Here is a 12947-nt window from a genome sequence, read left to right as displayed (position 1 = left end):
TGTTCAACTTTAATTTAAAACTGCACATGTTATCACATGTTGCTGGTCGTAGTATATCATTGCAGCATTATAACTTTGTAATCATTCCCACCCTTGAAGTTTGATGGTAAAGGTCTATTTTGTATGTCACTAGAAGATGGCGTAAATGTTCATGCACTTAATTGTAGGTTTTCTTCGAGTTCAGAAGACTTGTGTACCCGGTTCCTGTTGAAGCTAGGAGAAAATAAGTGAAGCTATTTGAATCTCCCATGTTTCTCGCTGCAAAATAACAGACAGTGAAATTCTTTGTTGCCGTGTGCATTCTTGGCAGAATCCCATCTGTCCTTCAGCCCGTCCACTGGAGCGGCGCTTGGGCCCAGACGCACGCCCATGGGCTGTGTTTCCTGTCTGAGGTTAATGTTTGATAAACTCATTTCTGTGAGTTCATTCACAAAGACAAGCAGGCGTTTTTCCAGCATTTGTTTTCCGTGCTCGTGGGCGAAGGTGTGGGCCCGGGGTAGGTCCCAAAAGCCGTTAAAGCTTCTTGTGTCAGCAGATTCAAGATTCGTCATAGCACTCCCTTAATCTCTATTAATCAGATTTTTGTGGGATGCAGTGTGTCTGGCTTCCTGCTTGGCAACTCGCCCTATAGTCCTTGCTATATTAGTACATGGTTATTGCCGTGCGTTCATTAGACACGGTGAGCTTGATGTGCTCCTAACTCCTCCACCATCCTCTTCTCCCACACTTTCCTCTTTTTGTTCCTAACTCCTCCACCAGCTCCGCCCCCTCATTTCCTCATGTTTGTCAATGTAGATTAATTAGAATTTCAAATTTGATGTTGAATTGTTCCCCGCGTGGAGACAGAGCGGGTGGCTTGTGTGTTCAGCCTCTGGGGGCCTTGTCCGTTTGGAGCTCTGAGTGGGTTGAGCTGGGGGGGGGGGGGGATCCGCGTCCAGGGAGTGACTGGCTGGAACAGGAGAGGAGAAGGGCCCACTCCCTGAGGACCAGGCTCGACCTCAGCTCCCCCCTCCACATCGATGACAGGCAAGCTATTGAGAGCAGACTCCTGCTGTCCCCCCCCCCCCCCCCCCCTGTCCCGTCCCCCCCCCCCCCCCGCGCCTCTCCGGCCTGCCCGGTTGTCAGATTCATTCTTCTTCTTCTTCTACCGGCCTCTATCCTCTCTTCCTTCTCTTTTCTCTCTTCCGTCTCTTTCTCTCTCGTTCTCCCTCCATCTTGGTGGAACAAATAGTTTTGCTGCTGCCACCCTAATGGGATTACTCTGCGCCCTGTACCTCTCTCCCTCTCTCTCTCTCCCTCTTGACCACTTTTCTTTCTCTCCTTTCACATGCTCAAGTGCATCCTGAGTTCCCCCCCCCGTTGTGGCGCTCCTCCTTAAACAGAAAAGGGGGACCCTCCAAAATGTTAAGTGAGGGAAAAGAGAAGGAAAATGGCCGGTATTTAGAGTGGTTATCAAGTAAATGAAAGCCTTTGCATTGCCTCATTTTGCTCGATTCTGTTCATTGGAATAATGTAGTACAGCAGATGTCGTTGACCTCGTGTCTCCTTGAGGCACTCCTTTTGGCAAGGCGGCCTCCAGTGGGTTTAACTGCACTGCTGTGCAAACGGGAGAGCGGAACCGCGGTGGTTTGCTTTTGGGCCCCTCTATCGCCGTCGAGATAAGGGTGGCGGGGGACGTGATCACGGTTACTACTACTGATTATACCGCGTTTGATATTCCTGATGGCAAACTGCCCTTGTCGGTTAAGCAGATATTAAACACCCTGATGTCACTTATTAAGCCCTGCACTCCTTTTCCCCCCCCCCTGGATAAACAATGAGGCCAAGCAGAGGGTATACCGAGGGAGCAACCAAAGCTAGCTTAGGCCAGCTGGGGACAAGATGCTCAACAGATGGACATGAATATATTTGTTGGTCAACGTTTATCGTTCCGTGATAACCCGAGAGCAGGGCAATGCATCCAATTTCGTTTAGTTTCCCTTTGGTCAGTTTTTCTGCCTGTTTTTAAACAACCGATACATGGCACTTCTGATTATCCTTCTGAGCTTGTTGACTTTTCTTCTTTTAATTGAATTAATGGAAAATGCTGTGTTGCATCATTTCTGAAGCCGGGGGTTGCTCATCTTGCGGTTGAAAGGCTCAGGGGAGGTGTGTGTTTCCACTCCCTAGTGGCCGCCTCCCCCATTGTCCCACGCCTGTCCCCTGGGCACACTGGGATTACAACCCATAGTAAAAACAAACCAAAAACAGACACTATCCGAGAACTCATTTTATGGAGGTCGACTGATGGCCTAATGGTGCCCATGAAGCAAGCCAACCCTGAACGCATTTATTTTAAGCTCTCCCGCCGTCTCTTATTTATTCAGCACATGTATAGTGTGATGTTGCTTACCCAGGCTATAGTGGTGAAGGAAAGGCTTGGATACAAATTCAAGACCAGAGTAATCCTGGCAACAAAGTATGTTTCCCTACCAAGGACAGTAACTCCTTTTTATGACTGCATATCTTTGCCCCTCACACTCCAGCCAAATATTTTTTTGGTGGCTCTGTTGATTGTTCGTCCGGAGACCTTGTTAATCTGTGACCCTAGTTTGGAAAGGCTAGACATTGACGAGTGTATTCCTGAGACATGAGCTTTAAAATGTTATTGCAGCTCCAAAAATTCCCCCAGGAGCGGCTTTACAAACACTCGCAAAGGTTTATATGCTTGTTAAATTTCTGTATTGTTTCATTTTTGCTACTACTACTGTTGACACCCATGAGCCTGTTTCTGCAACGGTAGATTCTAAACATTCAGTCAGTTTTGTATCATAAAGGCGAGTATTGAATGCAACAAAAAGCCTAGATGGCTATCGAATAAGAATAGGTTGCAGGAAGCCATGTGTGGAAACACTAATCTACATTTTAATCAATGTTGAACGTCTTTCAACAGCTCCTCAAACGTATTCGTGATTTATCCTTGTTGAAATGAGGTCCTTCACCTCTTCTTGCAATTTAATTCCAAACCAGCCCCAACACTTTTGCTTTGTTAATAACTAACATGCCCCCTTTAACCCTACCCTACCCCAACCCCAGTCCAGCTGTCATCAGTTTAATTAGCTTGTCTTTTATTGTTTGGCTGGGCTGTCCGGGGCCAATGGGCCACAAGAGGACATGCCTTTGCATCCTATTGGTTCATCTCCAGAAGGTCAGCACAGCGGTCTGGCTCGGCACACAGGCGAGCACGGCAGCACTTAAAATGAGTAGAGTTTTCTCCCACAAATTCTCCTTTGAGACTCACACAGGGAAATGAACGCACTTGGGATCGGCTGGCCCCTTTGTTGGAGCCCATCATGCTACCCGGCGACCTCATCAAGGCTGGCTTGGTGTTTGAATAGGTTTTAACCTTTTTTTGCATTTTTAAAAAAAGTGTATGTTCATTCAGTGCATGTTTTTTAGTATTTGGAGGGATTTTTCTTGGCGATTACAACTAATACTTGAGATTGTATTGCTTCTGTGAAACGCAACACTCTAACATGTCATTCCTGGTCGATTGTCTGTTACGTACCCTGTATTGTAAATTATTATTGAAAAAAACCGTTGGGTGCGTGTAGTTGAGGGCCCCCGTCTTCCAATGTCCTCCTGGGGGTGGGTGGGGGTCCCAGTCTTACTGGCTGTGCTGTAGCGCTAAACAAACAAGTGGCTCCAGCCTGTCCTTGGTCAAGTGGCGGCCCGGTGGGGGTGTGCATGGGAGGGAGAGGGAGCAGATACCACAGCAGGGCAGGAGGACAAAGCCCAAGTTGGGAGAATGAAGTGTGGGGTCACAAGAGCCGCTTATCCCCGTTTGCAAGAGGGGAACCTTAGAGGCTCAGAAATAGCTCCGGCCAGAGTGACGAAGGGTGGTGGTAGCCTGGCGGATGTCTCTGCTGAGAGGGGGGAACGGAACTTTTGAAGGACCATGATGCAATGAAAACAGCGGTAAGATAAATGCAAGGTCACTAGATGTGCATTCCACTGCTGATTTGTCAAATGAACTTTTAGGAAATGAACGCAAAAATGTCAACATGTCGCACAAAATAAGATCTGTAATTTTTGCATCCGTCTTCTGGATGAACTAACTTTTCATTGCAAGTATTATAAAGTAAATGATAATTTAAGATTTATAATGTTGGCAACTCTTGATATGCAGTGTTTCCCCCAGCACTATTGTTAAGGCGGCCTAAGATTACCAATGTAATTATTTTTTAATTATTATTATGCATTAACAGAGTACAAAACACTCGTAGGGAAAGAAAAAATACCCCGCTCCTTGACCACCTTGACTAAGACAGTTTCTGGTGGGAGTTTCTGGGGTGATATCAGCAATTTTGAAAGTGTTCAAATTGTGTGTCCATTTACCAAAACTTATTTTGTTAATTAGAAGTGGCAGCCAGTGCAGGCAGATGATTGATGGATGTTGGAGTTCTATTCTCGTGGTGTCCTTTCTTTTAATATTTTTGTTGTGGATTTAAAATTGTTTCGCCCCAAGGGGGCAGTATTGTCAACAGAAAGAGTTGTGGGGCTTTTGCTCTGTAAGAGGAGAGCCTAGGCTCTGGCCATTGAACTAAGTTTGGCTTGTTTTTAAAACGATGCATTTAATTAACAACCAACGTAGTTTTAAAGAGTAAGCAGTCTTCGATTTGAATACCACAGAGTTCTAATAAAGATCTAAACTTCTGGAATGCTCATAATGTTTTAGTACTAGGAATAGCTGAAAGTCACCTGGTTACAGTTTTCGCTCATGCTGCTCTGAGCGTGTTCCCAGATGGTAAGCCCCCTGCCAGAATCCTACCCTGCCTCTCCACCTCCTTACCTCTTACCCTCTCCGTAGGATGCTATCCAACAGGATAAATCATCTGCCATACTAATCATAGACATTCCTACAAGACTTTCTGGAATCCTGCAGCTTCAATTTTACCAGAGGCTTCTATTTTTGTGTTTGACTTTGGGGCGGGTTGTGCATTCAGGGATTAACTTTTTAAACTGGAATAAAAGGGAGGTTTATCTTTTTCATTTGGTGACCGTTCACTTTTAAGTCTGGCTTCTTTTTTACAAATAGATTAAAACGTATGTTTATCATTTAAAATATGGCTTTTAGAGTATAATGAGCACTGTTCTGAAAATGGATACATTTCGATTTATTTCTTGCACTTACATCTTACATAATCCTTGCAAATATTTGGTCTTACTTTTTACTTTTTTAGTAAACCTCAAACATGCATACCCTTTGGTGATGAAAGCTTTGTTTTTGTATTTCAACCTGTTCCCAAGGAGCTTTCCCACACTAATGGGAAGTGGGCCTAATCAAGAGCAGCAATCCGTTTTGCATAAAAAGAAGCCAGGAGAGGAAAGGCTCAGGGGCGCAGCTCCTGACTCAGCCGTGTACTATAGTTGACAAGCTGAAGCACATGCCAAAGCTAAAGGCAACGTAGTACACCTTAGTCAAACGCTCCAGCCGCTACCATCCCCAACAAGACGGTCTGTGTGTATGCTTTCTGAAGCAGAGGGAAGACTCTTATGTGTGTGGTTAAGATGGCAGAATGCAGTTGACTGTGCAGATTTTGAAAGCCGTACATCTGCTTCACATGTGCCCGCCACAGCCCAGTCCGCTACTCTGTCATTTCAAAGCCCTGTTCCAGAACTACATTTAAGCTTGGATGGTTAATAAAAGCCAAGCTCCAACCTGAAATAACAAGGATCTACTTTCAATGAAGGATAGGTACGAATTGAAGGGCTAGGCGCCAACCGTAGAATTTGAGTATTTTATTTTGTTCATTCTGACTTTGTGTTAAACCTGTATCATGATCACATTCTGAATGTTGGCTGATAAAATATGGGAGTTTACCTCCGTGCTACACTAGCTTATCCAAAGCTAAGCCGAGGATGGAATGTGAGAGGGGACATGAGGCGGAACGTGATTGTGCAAGACGTTGTGGTGTAAAGCCTGGCGGTAGACTAAATCAGATGTACAGCACTACTGTCCGCTACGCACCACTCATGGCGGGATACTGGGTCCTTTTCTTTTTTTTAAGTGGATCTCATCTGCATATACTAATTGTTATGTATTGAAGTGCATTCAGGGCCCGGTTAGGAAGCGTCCTGTGCACATGAGTTATGCTACCTCACCAGGCCTCTGGGGAGCTATGCGCATGATGTGGCTCTTCTGAATACAGTCCTCTGACACGCACACGTGCACCCCCACACACGTACACACACACAGACGATCACAGAGCCTTTCAGATGGGCTTTCGATCTGGGGGTTGAACTCGGCAGGTTCAACCGGGACATCAAAGGGGACGCGAACCGTCAAGCCGGCCCAAGCTGGGATTAATGCGATGGCTAGCATTGGCAAACGGCGAATGAATGCGAGTCCACAGGTGTCCAAGCTCTCACCCCTGCGCTCCCCAGTGAAGAGCGGCAGCTTCTCGTCCAGGCCTTCAAAGGCTACGGGCCTAATGAGGGCCAGATGCCGGGCTAAGCCAACAAGTGGCCCCTGCACTGCAGTAGCCACTCACTTGTGCTTTCTGCCCCCAGCCTGAATTCTTGCATGCATGCAAATAACACCACCACAGCCCCCGCCCCCGCCCCCGCCCCCGCCTCCCATATCCCCACTTGCAAAACAAACCATAAAAGCCTCCCTCTTCACATCCTGACTACAATCTTAAACTGGAGCTGATGTTTTCAGAACAACAGTTAACCTCTTTCCCCCCATTAACCATAGAGCAAGTCTTTTTTTTTTATTGGGGAAAAGTAACCCTGCTGAATATTTAACACGGTGGGTTCCAGTGCTTTTATTGCCCCGGAGAGCTTTGGTAATCAGGTTCTTGCCAGGCGACACACACAATTTAATCCTGTGCTTCCAGTACGTTGGCAGTGGAAAATGTGAATCCGTTGCGGCGTCTTGTTGACTGTCGTCTTTCATTGTGTTTATTTGTGCGAGGGGAAAGGTTTAAAGTCGTTGCATTATCATGCCACGGCGTCGGTATAAGGCCATTCGTGAATCTATACGCTCTTGTTGAGTAGTGTAGATCAGATGTGGACCAATGTAGATCAAGAGTCACGCACCTGTAGGTCTTGTGGCTTTTGTAGGCATGAGCAATACGGCACATGTGATGTATAGTTCCTGAGAAGCAACTAAACGAGTTGTACTGGTTTATGTGTCGGCTAACGACAGTAACGTATTTCAATCCTTGCAAGCCTTTGAAACGGAGTGGCCTGTTCTCTGTCCCTTGTGTTTTTTTCTCCTTACGCATAGTGACACTGGGTGAGTTATCAGTTCTTTGTTCTTTGATGTTCTTTCCAAATAGTTTATGATCAAAAAGGGTAGATTTACGCAGCAGTGTATTCTAGAGAAAGGTCAACAATGCTTACTGGTGGTTTGTCGTTGCTCTGTTAAAGGTATGAGTTGCTAATGCTCTTCAAGGCACTTTTTAATTTTAGTCCAGGCCAGCCCACGTTAGTTGCTTTGCAGCTTTTCTTTGGTTTAGCATATGATTCGATCCAGCGCTAATATGGATTAATTAATTCATCTTCTACGGTAATGTAGGGCCCAATCCCATTTCTACCCCTTACCCCTTCCCCTTACCCCTCCCCCTTGTTTGGGGATTGGGCCTAAGGCTACCCCTTGCCTGGAGCTCTTGTTTTGTTAGACCATGACTTGAAGGTCACTAGAGATTAAAGATTGACCGTGGGATCGTTCCCGGGTCGGCTGTGCCCTCTACCTGGGTACCCTGGGGGGGGTGCGAGTAGTGCAGACGCCCCAAAGCACAGCTCCCTCTTATAGTACACAGATCGTTTGGCTGTCATCTGAGGAAGTACGCTAATCTTAGCTTCGTAACCCATCCCAGTCTCTTATGTTCAGGATGGCTGGCACACAGACCAATTGCTGGGAGCATGTGGATTAAGTCGCGCTAGTGCTACCTGCGTCCTGATAGACGAAGCTAGAAATGAGAGTTACAGGTAAGCACGACGTCGGTCATGTTGACCTCCTGGGAGTTGTTTTTTTTGTTTCTGTATTGCTGAGCTGATGAGCTTGGTAAGCCATCTTTAATGTGAGTAGACCAGGGTAGTATGATGGCTAAGTCGCTTTCGGTCGGCCTTTTGAGTCTGTGAGATGCATGTGAAAACAATATCAGAAGAATGACTTGGTGATTTTATATTGAAACAATGTCGATTTTTTTTATTTATTTTTTAATGGTACTGCAGGTTTAAGGAATAATCCTTGGAATTTGCATATATTGTACAAATGAAGAGGTGAGGGGACAATCAGAGGCATGGTCGTTCTATGAATGGCTCATATTATATGATAAATATACTTCCAGAACAGTTTGACTTGGCCTATTTGGAGGTAAGAATGCCTGAGCCAGCTCCCTAATGAGTGGCATCGGTCTCTCCCCTGCCCATCCAGGCTATAATGGTCCTGGAGGAGGGGGGTGGTGGACAGGCAAGATTTAACTGCGTCCTCACATCATGGCGCCACTTCCTATTTTGGACCGTGCAGCCAAACAACTCTGCTTAGCACTGAACCTTCTGCTGTTCTTAATGCTCGTACGCTTGCATCACGAGTGTCCCGCGTCCGCTCTCCTGCCGCGCAGATGTCCTCTCGGTCCTTGGTAAATGTTTGCTCGCATGGATCAGCTGCCGAACAATGCATTTCAGCTGTTTGACAAAGTAGTCTCTCTGAACACGGTGTTCCTTTTGAAATCTGCTCTGGATGTGATTGTTGTTTGGGCACACAGCCTAAAAGTGAGTTGTCAACGTTGTCTCCGTCCTTATTATATTTTTGAGTCCTTGTTTGACTGTCGGAAAGCCTGGCCTGGCTCAGAATTAGGGAAGCGTCGACCTCTGCTCCGGTGCACCCGCATCATCATGGTCATTTATTGTTGACCCTCCATGCGGCCGACATGTCTGACTTTTTTTTTCTGCAGTCCTGGCGTCTTTCTTTTAGAAGAGAAAAGCTCTTTGTGCTCCTCATAATGTATCCATTGATGAGGGCTAAGCAAGGCTACACAAGACCTCCTATTCTCATGAATGTCCGATGCCAGAACACCTGCGAAACTGCAGGGGTCAGCTCCTAAAGTGGGCTTCACCTTAAAGAAAAGGACCTTGTTCTGAGGGGTGAACACAAGACGGAGACCTTTCATATGTGGCGCAGTCTGACAAAATGGGTTGCAGATTTTTTTTTTCGTTGTTGCCAAAGTGAAATATTGTAAATTGATTCAAATAAAAGGGTTTTATAAATCAAATTTTCCAATGGCTTGACATAATGTGTTGGAAGTTTGCTCATTTATCCTTACTCTCATACATGTGGGTGTATGCCTAAAACCATGTTTTTATCTGTTGACAGGTTGCATGGTAAGCTGGACTTGATGCATGGCAGTTGCATGACCCCAATAAGTCTTTGTTGTGGGACAAACAGAACACAGCTGCAGCCATGGCCCAGACCATGCACGTGAATGGCAATGGCCCAGGTAACTAACCCCTTATCTTCCTCCATTTTGTGGTAATGTGAAATACTCAGATCTGCTTTTATACGTTGTTATTGCCCTTTTCATGCATGTACAGCATTTTAAATATGCACTTTTTTATCACATTTAAACTTATTGGGCCCTTTGGAAGATTTTGGAAGAAACTCAATATTTTCTCGTTCAATGTTACAAATTGCATTTTTATTCATGTATTTTCACAACGTGCTTATTATGCGCACACATGACTGCATGTTCACCTGCCTTGCACTGACCCTCTGACTGTCATGCTGGAACATGTGAAATAGTTCTGTCCTGATTCTGAAGACCATCTAGGATAGGGGATACAAAGGAGCTAATGTGGATGATGTGTCAAGGCTAGGGACATGGCTTTTATTAGACATGAATATTTGGCAAGTCACCCTTTGCTCGATGGTTGCTTCATGTCTCATGGACTGAATGCCGCCTCAGTATAATTTTAATAAATTACATGGAGAAGGGTTGCATCTGTGTTTGATTTATAAACCACAGGAAACGATATCCGAAGTTGAAACCTTTTTCAGCATACAATTTGTCCACTCTGGGCCTTTTTTTTAAATGGACAGCACAGTCCCGATGAGGTTTAGTAATCGAACACAATGCAGGTCACGTCAGACCCCACTCTTTGTAACGGGCCATTCGGTGCCATGATTGTCCAAACAGACGCCGAGGAAATGTAGCATTTTAGAGTCGGACAAGATGTTGAACCGTTGTTTCTACGTGGTCTTTCTCCTGTGGTTTCTGTGAAACACCGTGTAGTGCACCGTGTGGATGCCCTGGTGTTAAGGGAAATGTCCACACTTTAGTGTGAAGTCCGAGGGGACCACAGAACACGCACCTGCAGACGTCTCGCATTCCTGTCAGGCAAACGAGTGGGCTGTTTTTTTTTTTTTTTTTATCCAAATCCTGCATGGTATGCAGTCGGAATGGATGATTCTTTTTGCATTCATACGGTCTTGTTTGCGTCTGCCAGCAAGACACTGTGGGGTGATGCATTTCGTTCATCCCTCTGAATTCTTGGAAAATATGCCAACAAGGATGAGCAAAGCGTAGATTATATTTTGATCAAATTTGAAGTCATCCGATTTTTGAGTTTCAGTATTTTATGCACCACGTCAACGGTCCCCTTTTTGTTTATAGCATAAACACAATCAATTTCACGTTACATTACTGGCCAGAAAGGTTTTCTTTCAGGCGGAGCTGGTACCACTGTGCCCTCAGCCACCTATTAAGACCAAAGAGGTTCCCCTCCTTAGAATTTAATCCAAACCAAGAGATATTGTTGTCTCAGCAGACTTCCTGACATCAATGAATCCCCAGTAGTGGAGGAGTTTGTGTTTATACCAGTGTCTCAAAAAGGATGGAGAACAGTGTCCATTTATAAAAGTTTAGATATATTACTTCATGCGCTTGTCTCCCCCATTGGACTTGATTCATAACGATTCATTAATAAATAATCAGTGCATGCTTGAATGAAGATCTAGGTTGGTAAGCCTGACTCATTTATCCTCCGCTTGTACACCTTGTTCAATCTTAAAAATGATTTAAATGGTTTGAAATGTTGAATGAGTTTTGTTAAAAACTCGGGCTAAAAAAAAAGAAAAAAACGTTAACCCCCACACACCAGCGTCGGACTAAGGCTGAAAAATCTAAATGGCCTTAAATGATCTGCTTGGTTTCCCTGAAAGGATGTGTGAGTCAGTCAGTTTGTTCATGCGTTAAAGTAAACATGCTCCTCTTTGTACCCTGTACTCTGCACCGGGACAGTTATTTACATCTCCTACATCAATCATTTGTTATTCTAATGCTCTTCCTGATTTTCCTAATCATGTTCACTGCGGTCTCATATTGTTTACCGTTCTGACATTTTAGAAAATTGAATATAAATGGGTAAGATTGCTGTTTTGTGTTTGTTTGCTGGTATAAACATGCATATTCTTCCTGCTAAAAATTTCATCAAAAACCTTTTTTTGGAGGAAACCTTTTTTATGAAGGCATATCCTTCCCAGCAGGAGCTTTGTATGTCATGGTGTATAGATGTTGAATTTGGCATGAGTCTCTGGAAATGACCTGGTCAGTTTGCTAGGGAAGTTGAAGTATATTGTTGTTTCTTGGGCAGCCTTATCACTTTTCCACCTTCCGGTGTTTCTATGGAACAGTTTAAATAAAATGAAAAGAAACCAGGAACGTGCAACCCCTACTTTTCTCATTGTTTTGCAGTTTCTTCCTGTGTTTTGAGAAGTGAAAAGCATGTCTGTCCATAGTTTACGCGTTTCAGTGTGAATGAGGGATCAGATGTTCAGCTATTTAGCCGAAACTTTGCGTCCACATCCAACCCATGCAGAGTTTAATACCAGATTAGAGAAGTCCTCTTGTTATGAGCTAATGCAAGATATTCATAGTTTTCAGAAAAAACGTAGGGTTAGGGTTAGCCAAACTACAAGTTAAACTCTGGTTCAGCTTTAATACCGTTGATGTTGTTTAATATCTGGGGCTTCAAGGCAAGCTAGAGGTATTGGATTAGTTATTTTGAACCCTGTTTATTGTTCTGCCCAGGCATAGCTCTCCATGAACTGATTTGCAAATAGGGAACCTGGATCATATTTACTCCGTTCTGTATTCAAGGCCAGCAATGGATCATAAAAAGATCAGACACTGCTCCAAATTTAAACTTTTACCAATCCAGATTTGGTGCACGTCATGCCCACGTTTCCTTTGGGTCAGACGATTCAAGGCCTTACATGGCCATCTGCGTGTTATTTTCAGTAGGAGCACAGGAAATGTTCCTGGAATTATTTAATTGAATGTGTTTTGTTGGGTTGGTCAAAAAACTACAATTCAAGCAACATTATTTTCCAGTTTTTATCTTTTTCTTTTTTTAAAGGAATACATAATTAACATAAATGGGTACACCCTACATCTATTTTAGTACACTTAGCATTCATGAGTCGAATGCATTAATTGTTTAGCTGGAACCAAAACAAGGGCAGGATTGGAAGTCTGCATGCTAAATTTGGAATAAGTATTTTCAGTTGTTGGCTTCACACTGACGTAATGTTTCGCTCTGCCATTTTACATTCCACAGTCAGACAATTCCCGTCATCACTTGTGGAACAATAAAGACCATTTTTTTAAAGGTTTTTGTAAAGTTTTTCTACTAAATGACCTCAACCCTCTTGTCTCTAACAGCTCCCAAACCTCAATGCACAGTGCAGCTTGCGTGTAAACGGAACGTCCTACTTTTCGGTCCAGGACGGTGGTAGGCTTGTTTGATTACCCCCTTTTGTATGCTGTGCAGATAAACATTATCGCTGCGTTAACATCCAAACCAAGGAGGCCATTGAAACATGACTCCCAGACATTGTGTTGCCTTGCAGCGCGCGCTAGAAGTATTGTGTCATCTCTGTCAAATTGACAATGTAACAG

The 12947-nt window shown here is 44.4% G+C and overlaps 1 protein-coding gene across 13 annotated transcripts in view; it reads left to right on the top strand.

The window, feature by feature from the left end:
- kank1a (KN motif and ankyrin repeat domains 1a) overlaps nucleotides 1-12947 on the top strand; it is a 37899-nt gene that overhangs the window by 8045 nt on the left and 16907 nt on the right. For 10 of the 13 annotated variants that reach the window (XM_060055133.1, XM_060055130.1, XM_060055132.1 and 7 more), the window contains exon 2: nucleotides 9365-9488. In XM_060055133.1, coding sequence (XP_059911116.1) covers nucleotides 9452-9488 — 37 coding nt within the window. In that variant the 5' untranslated portion in view covers nucleotides 9365-9451. Of the gene's footprint in view, nucleotides 1-7855; nucleotides 7978-9364; nucleotides 9489-12947 lie in introns of those variants that run through there. The other 3 variants (XM_060055127.1, XM_060055131.1, XM_060055137.1) reach the window with 3 other exon arrangements.

Source organism: Gadus macrocephalus, chromosome 6 (assembly GCF_031168955.1).
Source record: "Gadus macrocephalus chromosome 6, ASM3116895v1".
In the NCBI taxonomy this organism is placed as follows: Eukaryota; Metazoa; Chordata; class Actinopteri; order Gadiformes; family Gadidae; genus Gadus; species Gadus macrocephalus.
Note: the sequence above shows the minus strand (reverse complement) of the source record. Positions and strands in the feature narration are given on the sequence as shown.